This window comes from Macrobrachium nipponense, chromosome 43 (assembly GCF_015104395.2).
Source record: "Macrobrachium nipponense isolate FS-2020 chromosome 43, ASM1510439v2, whole genome shotgun sequence".
Taxonomy (NCBI): domain Eukaryota; kingdom Metazoa; phylum Arthropoda; class Malacostraca; order Decapoda; family Palaemonidae; genus Macrobrachium; species Macrobrachium nipponense.
The window spans coordinates 36,891,203-36,916,238 of NC_061104.1; the positions used below are offsets into that span (position 1 = coordinate 36,891,203).

The window sequence follows — 25,036 nt, forward strand, 5'->3', positions numbered from 1 at the left end:
TATAAATGTTGCCCAGTTGTGGGGAAGGCACACAAAATACGTGCTCTTTCCTTGTACTTGATTTTATGGCAAAAGTAAGTACTTTTTTTCAAGCGGTAATGTTTAGGTGCCGTTGTTTCTTAACCCTCTTATGCCGGAGCGGTAAATAAAAAATTGTCTCCCATGTGCCGGAGGGGTTTCGGAGTGAGCGCGTAAGCGGAAAAAATATTTTTTTCAAAAAATCACAGCGCGCTTAGTTTTCAAGATTAAGAGTTCATTTTTTACTCCTTTTTATGTCATTGCCTGAAGTTTAGTATGCAACCATCAGAAATTAAAAAAAGTATCATTATCATATATAAATAATGCGATATATGATAGCGCAAAAACAAAATTTCATATATAATTGTATTCAAATCGCGCTGTGCGCAAAACGGTTAAAGGTAACAAGTTACTTTTTTTTCGTTGTAATGTACACTAAATTGCGATCATTTTGGTATATAACACATTGTAAAATGATAAAAGCAACACGCACAAAATATTATCACAAAATAATGCATGAATTCGTAACGCACGTACGTAAACAAATATTTTTTTCAAAAATTCACCATAAATCTAAATATTGCCTTAGAGACTTCCAATTTCTTTCAAAATGAAGAAAATGATTGAATATTACTATACTGTAAGAGTATTAGCTTACAATTGCAGTTTTTGACCATATATGAAGAGTTAAAGTTGATTGAATGTCAAATTTTTTTATATATATATTTTTATATGCAATTATTTCGGAAATAAGAAAAGCTACAACCTTCAAATATTTTTCGTTTTATTCTACATGAAATTGCGCACATTTTCATATATAAAACTCTATGAAATGCCTAATATGAAACGGAGCAAATATTCCGAGAATGGGACATACGTATTTCGGAGATTTGTGGCGGAGAATCCGCACGCAGAGGGAAGGAAAGATTTTTTTTTTTAATTCACCATAAATCTAAATATGTTGCTAGAGACTTCGAATTTGTTTCAAGATGAAGATAAATGACTGTATATTACTAGACTGTAAGAGTTTTAGCTTACAATTACGTTTTTCGACCATTTCGGTAGAGTCAAAGTTGACCGAACGTGGTTTTTTTTCTATTTATCGTGATTTATATGCAAATATTTCAAAAATGAGAAAAGCTACAACCTTCAATTTTTTATTGTTGTATTCTACATGAAATTGCGCACATTTTCATATTTAAAACTTTATGTAACAGCTAATTTAAAATGGTGCAAACATTACCACAATCGCACGTATGATTTTTTCGGAAGAGTCACAGCGCGGACGTAAAGAAAATATTTTTTTCATAAATTCACCATAAATCAAAATATTGTGCTAGAGACTTCCAATTTGTTGCAAAATGAAGGTAAATGCTTGAATATTTCTAGAATATAAGCGTTTTAGCTTACAATTGCGTTTTTCGACCATTTTAGTAGAGTCAAAGTTGACCGAAGGTTGAAATTTTGGCAATTATCGTTATTTATATGAAAATATCTCAAAACTGATAAAAGCTACAGCCATGGGTTGTTTTTAGTTGTATTGTGCATGTAATTGCGCACATTTCCATATATAAAACTTTATATAACGGCTAATTTTAAAATGGTGCAAACATTACCACAATCGCATGTATGATTTTTTCGGAAGAGTTACCGCGCGGACGTAAGGAAAAAGTTTTTTCATAAATTCCCCATAAATCGAAATATTGTGCTAGAGACTTCCAATTAGTTGCAAAATTAAGGTAAATGATTGAATATTACTAGAATATAAGCGGTTTAGCTTACAATTGCGTTTTTCGACCATTTCGGTAGAGTCAAAGTTGACCGAAGGTTGAAATTTTGGCAGTTATCGTTATTTATATAAAAATATCTCAAAACTGATAAAAGCTACAATCATGAGTATTTTATTGTTGTATTCTCTATAAAAATGTGCACATTTTCATATTTAATACTTCATGTAACGGCTAATTTACAATGGTACAAAAATTATGTCAAAGTGACGAAATAATTTCCGAGATGTGTCACAGATACTTTTTAGTGCGGCAAGAAAGAAATTTGCGCTTGCGCGCCTGCATAACGATTGTAAACAAAACAACACCTTGATCCGTGAACTCCCAGCATCCCCCAAGGCGCGTGATTCAAGAGTTTTAGGCTGGTAGGCCTATAAGTATTTTTCCGCGAATTTAAAAAAAAACTTTTGTAAGTCGACGTAAAATACGTCCAGTTGGCACATGGGAGACAAAAAATGTCGACGTAAAATACGTCCAGTCGGCGTAAGAGCGTTAATTTAATTAGAGATGTAACTCATAAACGTAGATAATTTCTCATTGGGTTTGATTGTTATGGTGGGTTACAATCTGCTGATGGGGAGGGGATTTGCACCTTAATCCTCTCAACATAACACTTGATGTTTGTCATATCTGGCACTTGTGTAAGGCTTTTCCGGGATAACAGCCTTGGAGCCCATGGTGCTGTTGAGTGCTAGGTCTCATTTCCTTGCAAGCTTATACCAGTACAACCTAATGTTTTGCATTCCCATAAGACTGCTTGGACTCCATTCAGTGATTTCTTGCTCCTTGACTTATAGTCATTTTCATCATTAGTTCCTCTCTGCCTTGCCTCCCTTCATGCCTTTGTCCTTCTCATAAATTGCTGCTCAGGACGCTTACAGTAAACTAAGCTGCAAGGAGAAATGCCCTTGTAATTAAAATTTTTTATATTTTGTATTTCATTGCACATAGGAATTAAGAATTAGCTGACCTTTTATGGAGGTCTTGGCATGTGAAGTTAAGGCCTCTTAGTCGTGATTGACACAAAGTGGTATCAATGGGTATTTTGTGTATATAAAAACAAGGCTTTTTATGATTAATTGGTTTGTAACATTAAATAGGCTAAGTTTTATATGAACATTGATTTTATACCTTGTAATGGAACTTCATGTAGTGTTCTACAGAGTTATTTTCACTATAAATTACCATTTGTAAATCTCAACCAAAAGAAGTGAAAATTGTTAAGATTTGGTTAACAGCATTATACTAAACTGCTTATGAATGTAATTACTAAGAAGTATTTTATTTTTCACAGCCACAAGATAGAGTCCATTCAGCTAAGTCATCCAAGTCATCTAAAGCAGGTAAGGTTAAGTTGAAATGGTTTCTATGATATGTCAAAAAAAATTTTATATTTAAAGTATTTACATACATTCAGTCTATTAATTTGCTGTAGAGTTGTGGTTAATACTTTGAGATTCTTTGGTGGCTCAAAACTTTTCAGTGGTTAAACAGATTGATCCTGCTCACTGCTTATGAACTTAAAAGATTATTTTGTGTTATGTTCTTTGTAAAAATTTTGTCATGATATAATGCTAATTTTGATCACAATTTAAAGCATAGCAAGTTATATTTTTATTATTTAAAGATGAAAACAACAAAATTGTGAACTTGGAACGACAAATTGAAATTTATTGATAACAGAAATATATTTACTTTTCTTAAGAAATTTTTGAAAATAATCATGAAAGAAATTTATGAATTATTTTGTATGCCATGAAATAGTGTAAGTGTCTTTTACAATGATATTTATGTTATTGGCATTATACCTATTATTGCATATGAACTGCCTTTACACCCACCAGCCTTGTGAGAGCTAAAATCTGAGCATTAAATATTTATTGCAGTAATCCGTCAATTATCCAGGTCTTCATTATCTGGAACTTGGCAGTATATCTGACACACCTGTACCAGGAACCAAGGCCCAAAGATATATGATATATATAAATTTTTAAAAAAGGTGAAAAACAGATCTTGATGGTTGACAATGCTGCTAGGCCTCAGGAAAATGGTAACACTACTTAGACTCATGAACAGACTAGGAAAGGGTTTTGGGGGATGGAGGAGGCCTGGAGAAGTTTCCAGAGTAGGGGTATGGGTTGGATGACTGGGTACCATGGGAAAAGGGATCCAGTGTGGCTGTGCAGAGGAATTCACTCTGAGAAGGGGTTGCTTTGGAAGGTGGCTAGAGCTGGGGAGCAGTTCCCTGGTTGGGAGTGGGTGGGGATGCAGAAGTACTGTACTGTAACAAACAAACAACAACAAAAAAAGTAAAATAACAACCCCCCATTTTTCATGTAAAAATGTAGTTTTAGAGTTATGTTTGCCATATAAGATGACCCCCAATTTATTCAATTAAATAACTCAATCAGCTGATGTAAGTTGGTTGGTACATAAATAAAAACAATAATTATTGGAATTATTGTACCAAAAATATGTAAAATCGGTACATAACTTCAAGATCTTAAAATGTTTGGCACAGCTAACCATTTTGAAAAAATGCTTTGTATTCCCTTAGGATAAATGTATGGTAAACATCACGGCAAATGCTCAACGCCTTTGACGTTGCTATTGGCGGAGTAATACCTGTTGGAAGTAGATCCTCATGAGTGTATTCCTTTAAAATTGGAAAGAATCCTAATATTAATGATAACTGGGAACTAAAGATATCACAAAACCCTTTAGTTTGATTATAAAATACTACTACCAAGGAAATGTTGGCCTTTGTAAACAACAAGGCTTGTAAGTCAAACACGACTGGGAACTACGAATAATGAGCAGACTACAAAATGTTTTGGAGGCAAAAGCACCAACTAAAACTGGCAAAAACATACGTACTTCATTTATTTTACTGCATTTATAAATAAAGTAGCTGCAATTTTTAAGCCCAGCTTTGATAATTTAATAAAGAAACATATCTCTGAATTAAGTCCATCGGGCAACTTAAGACAGTGATGATATCAGTAAAATGAAATCCACTGATTATTTTAAGAATGTAAACAAAACCAGAATGCAAATGGAAGATCACTGTTCATGTTCTCAATGCACAACTATTATTCAACTTTTGCTAATGGATATCTTTCAGTGTAACTCTCTCTCTCTCTCTCTCTCTCTCTCTCTCTCTCTCTCAAAGTGATGGAGATTTTTAAAAAAATCAGGTTTATGAAAATATAATGTAACTAATGCCAATGATATCTGATGAATTCCTATGAAAATCTAAAAAATATATACTTGAGCAATTAAAACTTATTCAATTTACAAACATATGTAGTAAATTGTAAGAAATTATTTATTGCTGAATTATGTCTGTGTCTATGTACTAATATCAGACTCATAACATTTTCTGAATTTAGAAGACTATGTACTATGGTATTCCTTTTCAATTGAGTGCTAGGCCATCACTAAAATAACATTCGGAAATGGGATCAATATATTATTCACCGATTTGCCATTTAAGAAAACAATCACTTACATAAAAAACTTACATAAAAAACACTATATTGGATTACCAGCGCATATTTTCGCACATTCATATCAGAGTTGGTCAGTAGATTGGACCTTTTCTAAAAATTGATATTGGTAAAAGTAAACATTAGAGAAGAAAAGGCACACAGGTTCATATTCTTTTAACCGAGAGAACGCTAATCGATTGCACGTGAAAGATGCAAGATTTTTGTCGTATGTATAAAATAAATATAGTGTGCATGGATTCATGCTCACACACACAACACACACATACAAGCAGGGCCAGTTGGGAAGATTCGCACTTGAAATATATCAATCCTTCTATAGCCTCCCCAACACTCAGGGCTTTGGCTTCAATGATGGATTTTGCAAGTCCCCAGGATTTCCTAGACTTCCACTATATGGGACTTCTCCTCTTACCATCTGTCATGGATATAATATATCCCAGTTGAGTATGGCCATCTTCTATGTTCCCAAATGAAGCGTCTGTATATGCTTCCTAGCAAATCTGTTCTTCCATCTCACTTATTGTAACTTCGCCCATCATTTTCTTAGTTTTTCTCACAATTTTAATAAGCTTCTTCATATCCTGAGTCGTTCCTTTAAATGGTTTACTTAATTCACTAACATTGTATGATATTTCTGGCATGGTATGTAGTGATACCCAATTCAACTGTCCTACCACTGATCTATACTCAGTTAACTCCTTTTGTTCTAGCACTCTATTACCCATATATCTTCTAGCTTCTGGTTCTCTTCAATTTCCCAACTGTTTCCTTAAAGAATCCTTCAGTTCCTCCGTAGCAAAAATTATCTACGCGTGTACACAAAATACCATTCAATTTATTGTCTTTTTTCCAAAAGAATATATTAGGTTCTAGTCTACTTCCCTAACCTTTAAGCTCCTCCACTACTTTCACCACTTTACAATACCATGCTTTTGCTGTGTCCTAGACAGTTTTTTCAACTTCATAATCCACTCCAACCATCTTCCCTAGGTGGCTTTAAATATACTTCTCTTAATATCTTGTCACCTTGTAAGTACACAGTTTTGACATCCAATGTATAACAATTCCAATCTTTCACTTTTATTATGGTCAGACAAAATTTTAAAATTTCAGCATTGCATGTAGGAGCATCTTTTTCCCATTCTGCCATCTCTTCTTCAAACCCTCTACCTACCAATCATGCTTTACATATCCTTTCCCCGCCCCCCTTTTTTCTTTTCAGTTACTATCCATCTTGTAGATATAGCTTTTTGTCCAACATCATTTACCTCCTCATATATATACCTTGTTCTTTCTCCAACTTTGAAGTTCTTTTTCTTTAGCTTCCTGACGCTTCTGTTTTCAAAACCCAGAAACATCTCTACATCTTCAATTTTTTCTTCCTTCACTATAATCCCTCAAATTAACCCACCCCTTGTCACCTGACTTTAGTCTTATACATTGTACAAATCAGCCCATGATTTGCTTAATCTTTTTCCTGCAAGACTTAATATAGTCCATTCTTCTACTTGTCCTGTATTGTTGTTTACAGCTCTAACTCTATTTCCCTTTTTGAATTTTGGTATCTCTTCTATTAAATCATGTATTAACTCACTTTCCCCGTCATCTTCCATTGTTTCTTCTACCTCATATTCTATAGCCTCTTCTGTGTCTGCATTCCTTCTCCAGCCCACTATTATCTCCTCTCCTTCCTGCCAATCTACACTCCCTTCATTTGGACCATCGGATCTACCTTTCACAATATGTGATTTATCTATTCTAGCGGATATCTTTTGTTTCTGGTGATAGTCTTTGAATACTAGTAACATGTATTCTAGTTACTTCTCTTAAAGAATCCCCATGTTTAACTACTACTGTTTTCCCTGATACTCGCACTACCTGAGCAGGTCCTCTCCATTGATTTTCATTTTCCCTCTTATAGAATACTTCATCTCCTACCACTGCTTCTTCAAATTTATGTTCGCAGATGTTTTTGTTTAACGCAATTCATATTTTATTACATGACTCATTTTTTATAAACACTTCTCTGGCCTTGTGCATTGTATTCAGTGTGTCCCTTACCATACCCTCTTCTGTCCCTTTCTCTTTCCTTGCAGGACTCTAATTCTCTTCTCCCATTAGGTTAGGCAGGGAAGGGTTTTTTCCAAATACTAATTGGTTAGGAGAGAAACCTTCATTATTCATTAAGCAGTTCCTAGCACTCACTACCCATTTCAATGCTATGGACCAATCTACTTCCTCATCCACCATCATCTCTCTTACACTTCCCTTGATCATGCCTACAGTCTTTTCACATAACCCGTTGCTCCGTGGAGATTCTGATGCTGTGGCTAATACCGTAATATTCCATCTTTCTGCCATCGTCCTTACTTTTTTCATTTTGAAATTCTCCTCCATTGTCTGACAATATTTCGGAGGGTGCTCCAAATACAGTAAACCAGCCATCAAAAAGTGTCTGTATTATAGTTTCTGGTTTCTTATCTTTTATCCAATAAGCTTGACAATACCTCGTTGCCATATCCACCATTACCAAGAACTTTCTCACTTCTCTCTCTCCCACATCCATTGCTACAACTTCATTAAACATTTTACTCCAAGAAAAGCTTACTACTTGTTTAGCAAACATTTTACTCCAAGAAAAGCCTACTACTGGTTTAGCTGGATTTCCTTTGTATCTTCTACATATCTCACAATTTCCAATCAGGTCCATTAGTAACTTTTCTATTTCTTCCTTTTCTTTCTCTGTTAACCCATTACTCCTTTTGACTTATGTCACCAAAATTAAACACTTTATTAGACTCTGTCCTAGTATCCTTCATTCTCATCAACTCTTCCTGACTCAAACCCATGAAATTGCGGGCTAGTCACAATTCCCAGCAAACTGTTGATTTACGTCGTGTCTAAAATTGCATCAACCGCTTCCCACAACTCTTCCTCTATTTTATTAACTACTCCTACATAAACTTCTTCTGGCCCAGTTTCTGTTTTCTGCGTATTTTCATCTTGTTTTGTTTCAGTTTTCTTCCTGTTTTGAAAATTCTAAGGACAATCCCTAGTCCAATGCCATTTGAAGCTGCATATTGCACATACTGTTACTTTCCATTCTTTGTTTATAGGACTTCTTCCACCCCTACCTCGGTTCCATCTTCCCCGATATCTCTGGTTTCCCTTCCTTCTCCCAGAACTCACATTGCCCTCTGACCCCTACCATTCCCATTCCTCTTTAATCCCTAATCCCTCAAATAGTCTTTTCATTGTTTGCGACACTGTTTCATACTCTAACTTTCCTTGCCCACAAATCGCTAATACCATTTGTTTTTTATTTTCCGTGAGATTTGCTTCCTCCAATACATGATAACCCTTGACTTCCCCTTCAGGCGTGCTTTTCCCCATTGCTCTGTCACACTCGGATGTTGCATTTTCATACCTAATTTAAGATTCCTTCGTCTTTTCACTCGATTCTCTTCTCATTCTACTGTAATTCTCTATTACTGTGTCTTTTAGATAGGCTTTATCTAGTTTGGCTAGGATTATCTTTGGACCCTCTGTACCTGTAAGTTTATCTCTTATCTAATCCTTCTGCTAGTTCTCAGGCTTTCCCTTTTAAGCTCATTCTTTATCTCTATTGCTGGGTATTTTGTATCTTCTCCAAGCAACAAAAGCCAATCTTTGACTTGACCTTTCCATTCTTTGTACTCTTCTTTTATCCAGCTAAATCTCGGACATTCCCTTCTCCATCTAGTCTCCCTTTGTTTACTGTTGGATCCAGCCATCTTTGATCAACCGTGCTCTGCTACCAGTTTGAATTTTATCCTAGCCTAATCTTTGCTTTCTTTACACAAATGTACCATCTACCCACCGGTTCACATTCTCTGATACCAGTATACAGTGGACCTCCATATTCGCGTTCTCCGGATTCACGGACTCACACATTCGCAGATTTTTCTCTGAAACGTTTCCCCGCATTATTCGCAGAAAATTTCCCTATTCGTGGTAGTATTTTTCTATGAGAAATATCCACAAATTCCTGGTTTTTTACAAATTTCATCATAAAATACACTTTTTTTTATTTAAAAAAAAAAAAAAAAAAAAAAAAAAAAAAAAAAAAAAAAAAAAACAGGTATAAAAGTATTTAGTGGGTTTTTCTTGAGTTTAACAAAGTAGGAACCAGCCCGAGAAGAGTCTACTTGAGACTCAGAGGTCTGGAAAAACTAAGCCCTATTAATAATAATATTAACAAAATAGGAGGTTTTAAGCATTTTTATAGGGGTTCCAACTTTTCGTGGGTTCTAACTATTCACGGCAGGGTCTGGTACGCATCCCCCACGAATACAGGGGGGACGACTGTACTCCAGCTTAAACCTTTGAACACCACCACAACAAGACTTACAACCCAAAAACTCATACTTTACAGAGCTCTCTCCTACCAACCAAACAACATACGTATCTCCTTCTCCCTTGTTATTATTTACATTCACCAGACGCTGCTGCCATCTTGTCTTCAATGACATCACGACACAACTTGAATACTACATCAATAGACACCTTCTGAAATCAACCGTATGCCCATACATAGAACATCCACCATATTTCGACAATTCAGAAAATAACAATAACAATAAAAATAATATAACTCCATGTTGTCCACACACTGTTATTGTTTACTTTTCCACCCCCAAGCTGCCACCATCTTGTCTTCCATGATGTCACATCCTATGACGTTGCAACACAACGTAAATACATCAAGACATATTCTAAAATCAAACACGTTTCGAATGCCACCCATATTTCACCAATACAGAAAATATAATAACACTGACTAAACTGATATATAATCAGTAAGCTGTAGCTTCCTTTGAATTGGATTACGTTGTTTGCTGAGTGTTTTGCAGTACCTTTGGTAAAGTACTCTGATTCTTTTGTCATAGCCTTTCGGCATATATTAGCTAGTTAGGCATAATTAACAGTATTTTGACCAGTTTAGGTGTATTAGTGTTTTTTGAGCCTTATCTAGCAATTGTGACTTGAGTATGTTGGGTGTCTGTTATCGCAGCAAAGGCTGCAATACATAGCTAACATCAGGAAAGTATGACTCTCATTCTTTTTGCATCAGGTGTAGAGGTCAATTTCTGTTTTGTCTCCTCTATTCCACCTAATACTGTTTCCAGCTCCCTTGCTTCTGATCCCAGAGCCATTGCAAGTCTCGATGTAAAATTTGAGTGTAAGTTTCTACTAGCTAACTCAGTGGCTCAGTTAGGGGAGTCTTCCTTATGCTTCTCGATAAAGAGAAAAGTAAAGTTTTAGTGGAGGAGTTGGCTGTCCGTCCCGCCAATTCTCCTAGGCAAAGGTCCCTGACATACTCCCCCGCACCTGGGAGAAGTCATACCGTAGCCCAAGGGAGGTTGGTGGGATCTGCCCACCAGCAGTCGTCCCCTTAGTCGCACCTGTTGGTGTTTCTCATGTTGCAAAAGACAGCCATTGAAAAGGCTTCTTAGATAGTGCTCATCATCTTCGAGCTCGGATGCTTCAAGTCCAGAGAAACAGCACCGATGGTGCGGTAGTGACTTCCAGGCCACTGAAAAGGTCTGCAGTGGACCTTTCTCATGCCCCTCAGGTTCTGCCTAAGAAGGCTAAGGAAGCTAAACCTTCTTGTAGTTTCTGGGACATCCCAATGGAATTTTCTTTGGAAGATTCTCCTGGTAAACATAAGGAGAATTTTCCAGACAATGTTGTGAGACGGAAAGGTCCAAGTGCAGTGTGCCCAGTGTCATCTGTGGCTGTTCAAGCTGTATCAATTCACGTTTGTTACTTCTCTCTCTCTCTCCAGAATGAGTTACTATACATTTGACTGCAGGTGTGTTGGAGCACCGAATTCTGATTAGTGATTAACCCCACAAAGGTCCAGTGATGCCAGGGAGCAATAAATCTTCTGTTGTGGCTCCATTACATGTAGTTTCTGAGAGTATTTCGACTCCAGATCCCTCGATGGCACATGTGCGCCCATTGTCATCAGAGTATTGGCATAGCCAAATCTTTTTTGTCTATGTGGGATCCCAGTGGTGCCAGTTCTCTCACCTGCTATGGGTGAGGTCAGTTGGTTAGCAACCAAGAGAGCACAAGGGAAGGCTGCCCTCTCTTTCCCTTCTTCTTGCTTGACTAAGAGAAGGCATTCATATTACAGCACTGGGAAGTTTCCCTTTTTGGGTGTTTCTGCCTCCACCCAACAGGACTTCTCGGGACTTATCAAGTCTTCTTAGAGATCGGCATTCACTGCGAAGAAAGTGATGTTTTCTTTGTCCAAGATTGACCACCTCATTCGAAATCTGTTATCACTTTCGAAGTTGTTAGCTTTATGGGCCGATCTATTGGCGCCCTTGGTAAGAAAAATCAGGATGCTTCTTCGGCAATTTCTCCATCTGTGTCGCCAACCTCTTGGAGTTTTCTCTTTTGAGAGAGGCATTAGCGACAGTTCCCGCCAGGTTGCTTCCACCTTCGCAATGTGCACCCTTAAGAAGTGGGAATTATGGTGCTCCTTCACGGCTAAAGGAATTACTTCAGTCCAGAAATTGGCTCGCCTTTACTCACCTCTAGTTCGTGACTTTCTCTTTCCTCGAGGTGTCATTAATGGGATCGCCTCTGACTTGTAGAAGAAGTCAACCCAGCATTGGCTCACGCTGTCCTCCAAGCGCTCCAGAGATGTGTTGATACTAAATTTACATTATTTTAGAATACATGGGTCATTTACTGATATTTGATATATATTTTTGATAATACATGGGTCATTTACTGATATTTGATATATATTTTTGACAAGCTATCTTTTATCAATTTGCACTTTTTTGGTGACCATTATTTAAAAAAAATACTTGCAGCCAATCTTGTACATTACAAAACAATTTTCAGTTATCGCTTGAAAGCCAAATTAAGTGATCCAAGTGTATGAGGCCACATCATACCTTTGTTTTGAAAGTTTGGTGCTTGTCACTTTATATGAACATTTTTGTAAGGGGCCATAATGATGGTTATTATTTTGACACCTGATGTAGATAATTTTAATTTCAACCATGAAAAACTCTAGTCTTTAAAAGCTGAGGATGCTGCTGTTGCGTACCTTCATGCATTTCCATGTTAGCATTGATGTGATCAGTAAAAATTTACTTATGAGTGAATTGTGTATGTTATATGGTATGGGACAAATATTTTTCAAAACCTTTTTCTCACAGAGTCTAGATATATCAAGAGTGTTCCTGAAAAGCAGAAGGTTAAACTCAAAGGAGGTGCAGCTGTGGATCCAGACTCAGGGTTGGAGGACAAAGCCCATGTTTATCAGGTATGAAAGAAACTTTAGAGCACCAACATATGGGCAACACAGATGATCTTATTCACAGTAACTATTTTTCTAATTAAGACTCACATAAATATATGATGACATAATCTTAAATGTACTTCTGTTATTTTTCCAAACAAAATCTTCAACTCTGCTTTGTATATTATCATGTCAAATCAACCTTTAATCTTGTGCAAATTGTTATTAGAACATTAGAATTGAATATTGTTTTTTTCTAGTTTAGTATTATCACTTACCTAGAGGTGTAAAGTAGTCATATTTGAATGTGTCATTATAACTTTGTATATTTTTTGTGAATTTTATGTCTCCTTTTTGTATGTTTCTAGTATGAGACTTGATACCAAGCTGAACAAAATAGTATGCATATTAGATAACAGAAATAGTTCACGCTCTTTTCAAACAGTATATAAACTTCGGTTTGAAAGGGAAGTGACCATAGTTTTTTAAATGAAATTTCTGTGTAAGAATTGTGAAAATGACTGAAGATGATATGACAATTGAGAATAATTAGAGCAAAATTAAAATAGGGGATAAAGGAGACAACAAAGTGGCTAGTAAGATCTTATTTGGCATTAATCTACCTTTTATTTATCAAGCATTTTGAAGTTATGATAATTCTGGTTCCTGTTTTATTAAAGTTACTAGTATGAATATGAGATAGGTTATTTAGATTGCAGTCTTTTATAGGAATACTTGTAGGGCTCAACGAGAGCATTTGTTTGTAAACAAAAATAAACTATGATAAAGCTTCACAATAATGATAACAAATTATGTAGATACATCTACAAAACTACTTTTAATTATGCAACTTACCCTGCAATTACATAGCTATAGTTTGTTATTCGCAGCTGTATATAGATTCAAATTTTGTGGTAGTTGCATATGGATTGTGCAGGTGACACCAGTCTTGCCCCCTAGTTAGAAGGTTAGAAACGATACAGCAGATTAGCTCATTCCGTTTCTGCGAATCCTGATGTAAACATCTGGTGTTGGCAGCAGTTTATATAATTTTTGTTGGTTATTTACCAGACTTCGGTATACAAACTGAAAGTGGAATAGCATCAACCCAAAGCTTCAGGATGAGTTTTTCCCTTGTTTTGTTGCTTTTCACTTAAATTGTACATCTTTAGTTCGCATTTACAGCGAGTTGCAGTTAATTCGTTAACTACTCTTTGACAAGTGTCAAACTATAATATGTAAACATTGGTTTGTCAGACTGATGTTTACTCTTTTTATCGACCAGATATTGTTCGATAACATGTTTCAATAGCAATCTTTTGATTGAATTATCTGTATAGTTAGTAATGTAACAAAGTAAGATGTTACTGAGTTAATAAGCAAGTAATGTAATAATGTAAACATTCCATTAGCTATCTTCCTGATATGGTAGCATAATAATGTAAACATTGCATTTGTTATCAGAATGATGGTGTTAAATTTTAATTCCTCAAGGCGTTTTGGCAGGATTAATAGTTATTGTTTTAAGGGTTTTTTATTTCACCACTTACGCTTAATAGTGTGTTCGCTACTGCAACAAAATTTCAATGAATTTAAATGCTTATCAATCTTTCCTTTCCAGAATTGGTAAGTGAAAGGGTATTATCTAGCTGGAGAGAATTAATCATGATGGATTTTCAGAGGACGGTCTGTTGAAATCCTGTTAAAAGCAAGAATAGAATTATTATTATCATCATAGGAAGCAACTTTTATTGAAAACGTACAAGAGCTTAGTATAGAGACAACATCCCTATAAAGAGCTGTACTTAAAACCTGTTAAAGGAACAAAGTAATGTTGTTTGAGTCCAAACACAGCTGTTATGTAGCTAGACTGACGAAATAGTAAGCTTGCCATCAAAGTTATTAGCTTACATTGAGCCAATTTATTCTGGCTGATCCTGTCTTTAGTCATATATTTGACCTAAGATTGTCTTGCATTTATCTTACAGTTAACTGAGTGCCCAGTGGTGCCTACTACCATCCAGTGGCTCTTGGTATATAATTTACTTCTTAAAGAGCGCTCACTGGTTCTAAGACTACCATTGGCGCAAGAGTGCCCATTGGCGGAAAGCACCCATTGACACCTCTACCTCCAAGAGTTGCTGAACACTCAGGGGTGCCTGAGCTCCCATGAGCACCTATTGACACCACAAGCACCCATCGGCACCACTAGGTCAGTTTGTGGTTGTTCAGCAACCAAATACTACAGATCTTGGAGCTGATTTCTCTACAGTGTCGCCAGGTACAACTGTCATAGATCCATCTATCGCAGTCATACAAAGTAAGCTGGACAACATTTTATGCTTCATGAAGTATACTGCTCCTCCTGCCCAACCACAAATAGTCTTGTCTCCTGTTTCTTCAATGGAAGAAGAGGAAAGAGGAGATAAGGAGACTTCCTACAGGGAAACTTTTCCAGACTCATAGTCTCCGCAAGATGGTTGGCCTTCAACTCTGACAAATTAATGTGTTCGGCGTCGGAATTAGACCATCTTATCGGAATATCTTCCATGTATTCAGAGTAATGAGTGTCCTTGATTGGACTGTTGAAGCTTTTGGGCCGCAAATGCAAGGCATGTTCGATGCTGGATGAGGAGACTTTTATGGACTTGTCAGGAGTAACTTCCTGCCTGGATAAAGGTATAGGGGATGGTTCCCTGGAATGGCCTCTCTTTACTGGGCTTTCTGAAAACGAGATAACTGGTTTTCTTTCACCATCAAAGGAGTGTCTCGAAGACAGGTTCGTCCCTCTTTACTCTCTGGATAGTAAAATCCTTTTCCCAAGGATACAGTGATCCAGGTTGCTCCTGACCTTCAGCAGAATTCAACCTAGGACCTTCTCTCTTATTCAACCAAGCACTCTTGTAATACCACTTTTAGCTCACTTGCTTCTCCTTCCACAAGCACTCGGCCCTTTGGTGGCAGGGAAAGCTCAAGTTCATTCCCTAGATTGAGGGTAAGGGTACATTTCACTCCTCGAAACATTAGGAAATAATCATCCAAAATCCTTGTAAGAGGCGTGGGGCAGTTCTCCTTGAACCTGTAGAAGAAAGGTTCCGCCAGTTTTGGATGGGAAGCAAGAGGGCCGGAACCTTGGATCGTAAAAGAGTTGAGAGAAGGCTACAACATTCCTTTCAAGAGCATTCCACCCTTATCCAGCTCTTTGATAGCTTTAGCCGACCCAGAAACTCAAGCATTTATTACCCTGTCAAGAGAAGTTTCATTTCTTGCAGAAGAAGGCCATAGAATTTGTAGTAGATCCACTAATTTCCAGGTTTTACAACCAACTAATTGTAGCCCCCGAAGCCTCAGGGGGCTTGAGGCACATGTTAGATGTAAGCACTGAATGTTTTTTGTCCAAAAGACAAAATTCAAAATAGAAACAAATCAGAGGGTTTTGTTATCCATTCGTCAAGGCGATTGGATGGTGTCCATCAATATGGAAATTGCGTACTTCCATATCCCAGTTCACCAAGACTCAAAGACTCCACCAATGGCCCGACACCTTGATGTGATGGAGGGGCTTCTGTGGTGCGAGGATGAACTGGGCTACGGTAGCGTAGTGCCCTACCATGATAGGTCTAACCATGCTACATAGGCCAGTTCTGAGCATCCAGACTAAGCTCGGTCCACTTTTGAGCCTTCTCCTATTTTCAATCTTTAAGAGAAAAAAGGTTGCCAGAAAACTCAGCTAATTACTTTACATACATTTATTTACAAGAGGCCGTTTAATGGCCTGGAGAAAGAGTAAATGCAGCTTGTCCGCACGGGGAACAGTATTATCTCTAACAAGGGGATAGCTGGCTAAAATGAGATTCACGTAAAAGCTTGTTTTCAAAATTATTCATATTATCTTTAGGTAATGCAGCACTTGAGGGTGTGAAGACTTGGACACGTGACTCAGCGAATCTGGAAAAGATCCCAGATTAGACACAAATGAATTAAAGGTTTCTTGCGCAAGTTACAGTACTCACTTTGCCTAACACACTGGGGAGGAACTCTTAGTGTTAAATGAAATATTCAATGACTTCCTTTGTCTGAGACGATCACAAAAGGGAGGCATGCAGCCACGAGGCAGTGAAAGGAACAAAGGAATGTTCATTTGAGAATTAGGAGTTGAATTTTGAAAATGGGGAGTAGTTACGTGACTAGGAGGGAAAGAACTGGCAGTATGACTGATTCACAAGACGTACCTGGATGCCATAGTAAGTGGACCTTTGTAGAATGCGGCGTCAGCTTTGTCTCAGGTCTGGGCGCGCCAGTAATGCCTTGGTAGGCCTAATGGAAGGCTGCTGGCTGGGGACATCCGTCCGAGGTCACGGCTTGGAGCGGACTGAGAGCAACTGCAGGTGTCCTTCATGGGGGATGGGTTCAGCTTATCCCCCCAAGAGCAGGGCATCCTGGAAACAGAACATACGGCCAGCAAAGGGTTCACAGGAAAAAGGAGCTTAGACGTAGGCCTAATAAGTACTTAGCTAGCTACACACTTCCCTTTGGGATACATCCTTAAGGCTGACAAGAGTCTTTATTCCCCCTCTCTAACAGGAAATTCCTATCTCTGGCTTGCGTTTTCCCCCTTTGAAGTCAGCTGATTCAGGGAAAATGGCTGCTTTTCTAGCAATCAAAATATTTAACTGAATGCTGGGTAGACGAGGAGATCAATAAATGTAACACTCTCCACCCATAGAATTCGAGTGCCAGACTTACCTGAGTGAGAAGAAAGCCTTATGTCAAACATGGCCCCCAGAGCTGGGTCTGATCTCGACAGACTGATGATGACTCAAGTTCTGGGAGCCATGTGTATAACCTGGTTGTAGCCTCTAGGGGTGGCCACTTGAAGTTTCATAACACATCCCTCCCTTGTTGGGCTCTGTTTTACTGAGGAATATGGTGGGCGGAGGACTACCTGGCTGAAATAATACAGATACTCGTATCTATGGATAATACCTTAACCCCTGTTGTTGACCACCTTGGATCAGACTTGGAATTGGCTCAGGAAAGTGTAAATAAAGTTGATGATGATTCTAGACCCATACTCATATCTAACATAGTAACTATGGAACCATACTCGATGCCACAAAAGGAAATGCCACCAGTAACAAATGAAAATAGTGAAAATATTACCAGTTTTTGAAATAGGTGACCTAAATACAGACCAGACCCTACATTGATACACTTTGATTCATTATTTGGATATGGCAATATGCCAAGATACTTGGTTTTTAAAACAGAAACCAAACTAACCGCTGCTAAGTTTGAAAATATTTTATTAGCTCAGTACCCAACCAAAGAAATGCTGTTTAGACTTATAACAAGAAAAGAATGGATAGTGGAAGCTACCACAAAAATTCAATCAGAAACTTAACCTAATGCTTAGTAATATGCATGGGATAAATGTCACTGTCCAAAGACATGACAAATTGAACAGTATTGAAGGAACAGTAATGTTACCACCCAATAATGATTGTGATGACCTGCCAGAAGAGACATTACTATTGAACTCATTAAAAAATTAGACATCCCAGTATTGAAAACGTAAAAGTATATGAAATCCCAAATAAAAGACATCATGGAAAAAAATGAGAATAGCTAAAATTAAATTTGAAAGCCAGACTTTTCCACCTAATATTAAAGTAGAAGGCCAGAGAAGACAGGTATTACCGCATGTACCAAAGCCTCCTCAGTGCACAAACTGCTTTAATTATGGTCATATTAAAGCAAATGTAGAAATGAACCAGTTTGTGCATTCTGTGGTTCAGAAGATCATAAAACCACGTAGAACTGTGGAATTCCAAAATGTAATTGTGGACAAGACCACCATGCAGGATCAAAGATATGCCCATGCTACATATATAACACTGAATTAAAACTATTAATAAGCGGGTCTGGCATGTCAGTTCCAGAATGAAAACAAGAATTAAAATCAAGAGGTTTAATGGACTCTGCTAGAAATAAATCACATCGAGATGCTATAGAAAAAGTAATGCCCAAGAAACACTATGATACCTGGAAAAACTAATGATAAACAAACAAGGTCAACAAACATAGAAATTAACAAAAAGTCTCTTGGAGAATCAAGCAATACAGTACTAAGAAGCAACCCTTATGAAATACTAATGAAAGATGAAGAATTGCCATCTCTAGACTGAAAAGGAAGATCATGCTGACCAAACAATAAGAAAACCAGGTAGAGAAATAATTTTTCCCCTGAAAACTCAAGTTAATACTAATGACATCAAGAAGAAGAAAAGGCCTAAAGTCAACAGGAATACTACATCTAATTTAGATAACATTGATGGAATAAGTCCTTCACTAGTCTTTCCAAGTAAATTTAAAGTAATAAATTCTATGGTTTTTCAAATTAAATTTGAAGAAATAAACCCTTCACCAGTCTTCCCAAGCAAATTTAAAAACAAAATTCAATCAATCCAAGGAAGACAAAACAATAATTTTGTGAATGTCATTAGTGTATCCAAGAAGGCGTAACACCTCAAACCGAAACTCATCATGAACGGTGTGGATGCCCTACATGTTTTTTGAAAGATTGCAAAGAAATGAAACCCTTAAATAAAGAAAAATTGATAAGGAATTTCTTAGCTAGAAAAGATTATATCTCAAGTCAGCTAGAATTACATACCAAAGATTGTATGTGTATTAGACACTTACTACATTATTGTGAAAGTAAATTATGTGAAAGTAAAATAGCAGTATTAGACAATTTTGTAGCCAAACGAGAAGAAATTAAATTCATTACTGAATCAGAAGATCAACAGAAATGTCAAAAAAACAAAAAGAAATATATACAGGCAGTCCCCGGGTTACGACGGGGGTTCCGTTCTTGAGACGCGTCGTAAGCCGGAACATCGTCAAAAATCCTAAGAAAACCTTACTTTTAATGCTTTGGGTGCATTGAAAACTATGTAAACTTCATTCTTATGGCATTTTTCATAAAAAAAACCTTCAAATATTGATTATTTTGCCTTTTTGGTGTCATATTTCATCTGCCAGATGAGCGTTGTAGGCGTCGTAACCCTGGAAATAATGTCTGATGAATATAATTGAAAAGCGTCGTAACCTTGGAACGTCGTAAGCCGAGACCGTCGTAACCCGGGGATATATGTATATATATACACACACACACACATACATATATATAACCAACTATACAAGATAATCATTTAACTTTCATTCCATTCAATTATAATATTATCCAATAGACCATAAACAGTCTGAAAACACAAATGCACTTGGTGAAATACAAAGACTCCTAAAGCAACATGAAATAATGTGCATATATTTACAACATGTTAATAATCCAGTCCCATCAATATGTAATTACTTTCTGGCATCATCCATTTCACGAGAAGGCAAGTTAGGAACAGCAATTTATGTTCATAATCATGTAACCTATGATAAAGTTACAGTTAATAATAATTCATTTCAAATATCTTCAATTCGCCTGCATATAATAAACAAATTTAGCCTTTTAGTCTGCAATCTATATAATCAACTTAATTAAAATTATGATATGGTTCAATTATCAAATATTTTATCACAGTTCAATGAGCCTATTTTATTTTTAGGTGATTTTAATGCTCACCAACCTTTATGAGATGCCAGTATCATAGACGAAGATAGAGCAGGTAAAGACATAGAAAATCTAATACTTAATTACAACTATTGTTGGTTGAATGAAAATGAAATCCCAACATACTTTTCAAAAACTCATGGGACCCTATCATCTTTAGACCTGTCAAATTGTTCCACTTTGTTAGTAGACAGATTAGAATGGAATACTCTGGATGATCTTTATACCAGTGATCACTACCCAATCGTATACCAGTGATCACTACCCAATCGTAATCACGTCTTGAAAATAATCATCAACAATTTATACCAAAATTTAATTTTTTAAAAGCTGATTGGGAAAAGTATAATTTGGTAACCAAAAATGTTTCCCCTTTCCAAAGTAACAATGATCACAATGAAATTAATTCATATTTTACAGATTTCATAATTAGTTTTGGAAACAAATCAATACCAATGAGAACTTGTAAGCCAAAATAAATCCTGTTCCATGGTGATCTAGAGAACTTTCAGAAATTATCAAACTGAAGCATAAGATGAGTAGCCAATTAGACAGGCTAAACCAAGATATAACATATTATGTAAAAGTAATAGATATACATTGAAAGTGCTAGTATTAATAGCTATGGAAATTGATTATATTGAATTAATGGCAAATATAGTCGATCACCCAGATCCCCAATATTACATAATGGGAAAAGAGTTCATGATTTAAAAGAAATCAAATAAAATAGGTTGCCACCTAGAATCAATAGGTAATAGCTTGAATTTAGATAAACATTTTCGTATTAGAAAAAGGAATGAAGAAAAACATATAATTAATTTTGAAACAAGTCAACAATTATACTACAATGTCCCACTTACTTTAGAAGAATTTGATGCTGCATTAAAAACTTGTAGTATCTCTGCCCCAGGAAAGAATATCATCTCTTTTGAACTTCTTATACATCTGAACATTAAAGCCAAAGAATACTTATTAAAATTTTATAATTACTTATGAAAAAAGAAACTACTTCCCAAAGCATGGAAATAATGCTATAGTAATTCCTATACCCAAACCCGGCAAAGATCCAACATCAGTAGATAATTATAGACCTATATCACTAACTAGGTGTTCTTTGTAAACTCATGGAAAAAAAATTTAAATAATAGACTTATATGGTATTTAGAGAAAAATAAAGTTCTAGAAGCAACTCAGTCTGGAAATAGGAAAAATCATTCAACTTTAAACTCATTAACATCACTAGAAGTTCAAATCAAATGTTGATGATTGCCATTTTTTACACTTCAAACAAGTTACGCCACACCCAAAGAGTTTTAAATATCTCCATAAACTAAAATTGAACGAGGGCAGGATCTGTCGGATTTAAATTTTCTGTTGAAAAAAGGGAAGCAATAACATTTTATAAGAGTTAGCATTGGCTCAGAAATTAAGTTATAGCTCTTACCATGAATAACACTTCCATCCAATTTTATCCAGAAGTCAAATTCATAGGCCTATATTTTGATAATCATTTGAACTGGAAGGCCCATGAAAGACATACCAAAGCCAAGGCCTTAGAAGCTTTAAATATATTTTAAAAATTAGCTCACACTTCCAGTACATCATCTCGGGCTTCGTTTAGCCACCGGAGCATTCAAATCATCTCCAGTCCAATCCTTGATTGTAGAAAGTGGAGAAATTCCACTATCTTATAAATTCAAAATAACAACAATGTGCAGAGCTTTAAAAATTGTGAATAGTCCAGCAGAGACCAAAGATTTATTTAAAGATCCAGATTGTTTCTGGAATACCAAAATTATCCCATCCTTCCCTGTTAGAGCTGATAGATTAATTAATGACAATGACCTTTATAATATTAAATTTTACAATTTTAACAAAATAATGCCTCCATGGTTGATAAGTGCTTCCCAGATATGTAACAAACTTTGTACAATGCCAATTGATATATTGAATAATCCCCTCACTGTGAAACAAGATGCTCTGGAACATATCAAGGTACCCAATTATAATGATATATATACTGATGGTTCCAAAGATGATATGGAAGTTGGATTTGCTGTTTACGGAAACGAAATAAAGACCCAAGCCTCCTTACATAGCAAAGCATCAGTGTTCACTGCTGAATTACTAGTAATGAAAATAGCATTAACAACTATATCTGAAAACCAGTTTAATGAAGTAACCATCTTTAGCGATTCACTAAGTTTAATAAATGCAATAAGCTCTTATACTCCAAAAAACAAAATTACAAATGAATTTAGACATACATTACATGAAATGAAAAGGCAAAAGATATCTGTTACTCTATGTTGGATACCATTTCACATAGGATTAGAAGGCAATGAAAAAGCAGACACTTGTGCAAAAGAGGCTAGAGCACTCCCAATATCAGCAGAATTATTACCATTAGAAGATTATATTAGACACAGTAAATCGGTGATTAAGAAGAAATGGCAAAATAACTGGAGGGAAAACAGTCCTAACAATAGATTAAGAGAAATAAAAGAAACTGTAGACCCGTGGCCATCATCCTACCAGAAATGCTGCAAGATTTCAGTAATATTGGCATGGCTCAGAATTGGTCACAAGAGCCCATGCTGACACAAGGTCAGCTTAATAAAAAAACAACAACACTAAATTGACACATGGTTACCTAATGAGTAACCCTCACGCCCCTTTACCTATATGCAAAATATATGTAATGTACAAATAACAGTAAAACGTACTATTTTGAAAATCTGACCAAAATATATAATCCAAAGAGACATATTATTTAGAAGATATTCCTTTTAAGATATATTGTGAGAAAGTGACAGATTTTCATTTTTTAATGTTTTAAAATTATTTAAATTTAATCATTTATACAATAATATATAGTAATTTATATATTCCTAATATTAAATATTTATTTTTTAGATGGAAATTTATTAAGATTTTAAATAGCTTGTCTAATCCTTCGGGCCACCCTAGGTTTGAAAAGAAAAAAAAAAACTAAGAAGCTTCTTGAATTCTTGTTCAGAGAGTATACCAATTCAGATCTCTGTGCTTCGGGCTTTCGACAACCCCACAAGTGTTTACCCGCATCTTAGCCGCTGTTGGAGATGGCTGCAACTAGTCTGGTTAAAAGGTCTTTCTTTACCTGGACAATTGGCTTTTTCGGTAGCAGACAGAACCTGCAGAAAATTCTATCATTGGCACAAGAGTTGGGACTTCTGATAAACTTGAGGCAGTCACATTTAGCCCCATCAGGAATTAGTCTATTTATGGATGAGGATAGACTTGGTACCCTCAGAAGGTGGACCATTTTCTAGCCCTTCAAGATGGCTTAGCGAAGGAGGGGATGAGCCTGCGGGGCACCCTAGCCTCAATAAAACAGTTCGTGTCATTGGGGGGTCTACACAAGGAATACAGCTCCTCCTAAAGATAAACTGGAATGGGGATAAAATTTCCAGACTCATTTGGGTTCCAGGCAACATCTGAGTAAAGGAGGACCTGTCTTGTTGAAGATCAGATGACAGGCTATTAGAATTTAAGTCCCTTCTCACTCTGAGGTTCAACGTAGTTTTCTATTCGGACGAGTCCGATCTAGGTTGGGGAGCTCTCCTGGGAGACAGTTAGGTATTGGGGACATGGGATCCTCGACAGAGAGGGTGGCACACCAGTTTGAAAGAATTGACTGCTATCCATTGAAAGCTGTTGGAGTCAAAGTAGTAAGTGGAACTGCTATCCATTGAAAGCTGTTGGAGTCAAAGTAGTAACTGTCCACTCAAACATACAACAGCTCTCTCTTACATCAAGAAACAGGGAGGAACCCATTTTTCCTCATTTTGAAGCGGCAAGAGCTCTGTGGTTATGGACAGATAGGAACCACACCAGAATCCTAAAAAGGTTCTTACAGGGGAAATTTTACATCCTAGTGGACAAATTGAGCTGCAAGTAACAAGTTCTTCCCACTGTGTTGCTTTTAGCAGAACTAATCCCTTCTGATAGGAACTTGGGACGACTACTACAGTCCAGCACAAGCCCCGTTCTATCAGAGTCTGAAGTGCTTTAGGGCAGGAGGAAGAATGGGTCTCTGCCTGAGTAGATGGTCTGATATTTCCTAGAACCAGAATCCCAAACCAGATTTAACCCAAGATGTTATGGCAAGGAGTCTTATCCTAAGATTAGAACATCATGCCATTTACACTAATGGACTTTATCTGCTAAGACACTCAGATTTAAGAGGAGTATTTGCCTCCTCTTAGCAAAGCTAATGTCATTAGTACAACCCCTAGCTCATTAGCTTTCAAGTGATATGTATCTCTTACGTCCATTTGGCATTTGACCAACTGGTAGTATGATTGCTCATCATTTCTAGTGAGTGTAAGAGAGTTTTTTTGAAAAGTGTTAAAATTTAGGCAGTACCTTGAAAGTTTTAATTACTGGCATGGTATCAAGGAAGAAAGCATAGGATTCCTTCCTATTATATGAACCTTCACCTTGTAGTTAAGGGTCAAAGTTTAAGGAGACAAGAGGGTACAATGTACCCAGAGCACCCGACACCTATAGTGAATGGGTTGTGGTTCTCACTTCACTGTAGGGGACATAATAATCTAGTTGTTTTTGTTATGGTACTGTGCCCAGTACAAGGGCAAATCTTCATCCTTATGAACAATTGGAATCATCCTGGCTACAAGGCTCCCCCTTTAGTAGAGGCAACCCTCGGCTTTACTGCTGCTCCACTACAGGTCAAGTTGAGCACTAACCAGAGGCAGTCTCTACTGCAAGCTCTCTTAACTAA

General features: G+C 36.6%; 1 protein-coding gene across 1 annotated transcript in view; it reads left to right on the top strand.

The window, feature by feature from the left end:
• The window catches only part of LOC135213654 (poly [ADP-ribose] polymerase 1-like), a 265,109-nt gene that overhangs the window by 195,102 nt on the left and 44,971 nt on the right, over window positions 1–25,036 (top strand). The window contains exons 11-12 of the mRNA XM_064247696.1: window positions 3,100–3,148; window positions 12,541–12,647. Of these exons, the coding sequence (XP_064103766.1) occupies window positions 3,100–3,148; window positions 12,541–12,647 (156 nt within the window). The remainder of the gene's footprint in view (window positions 1–3,099; window positions 3,149–12,540; window positions 12,648–25,036) is intronic.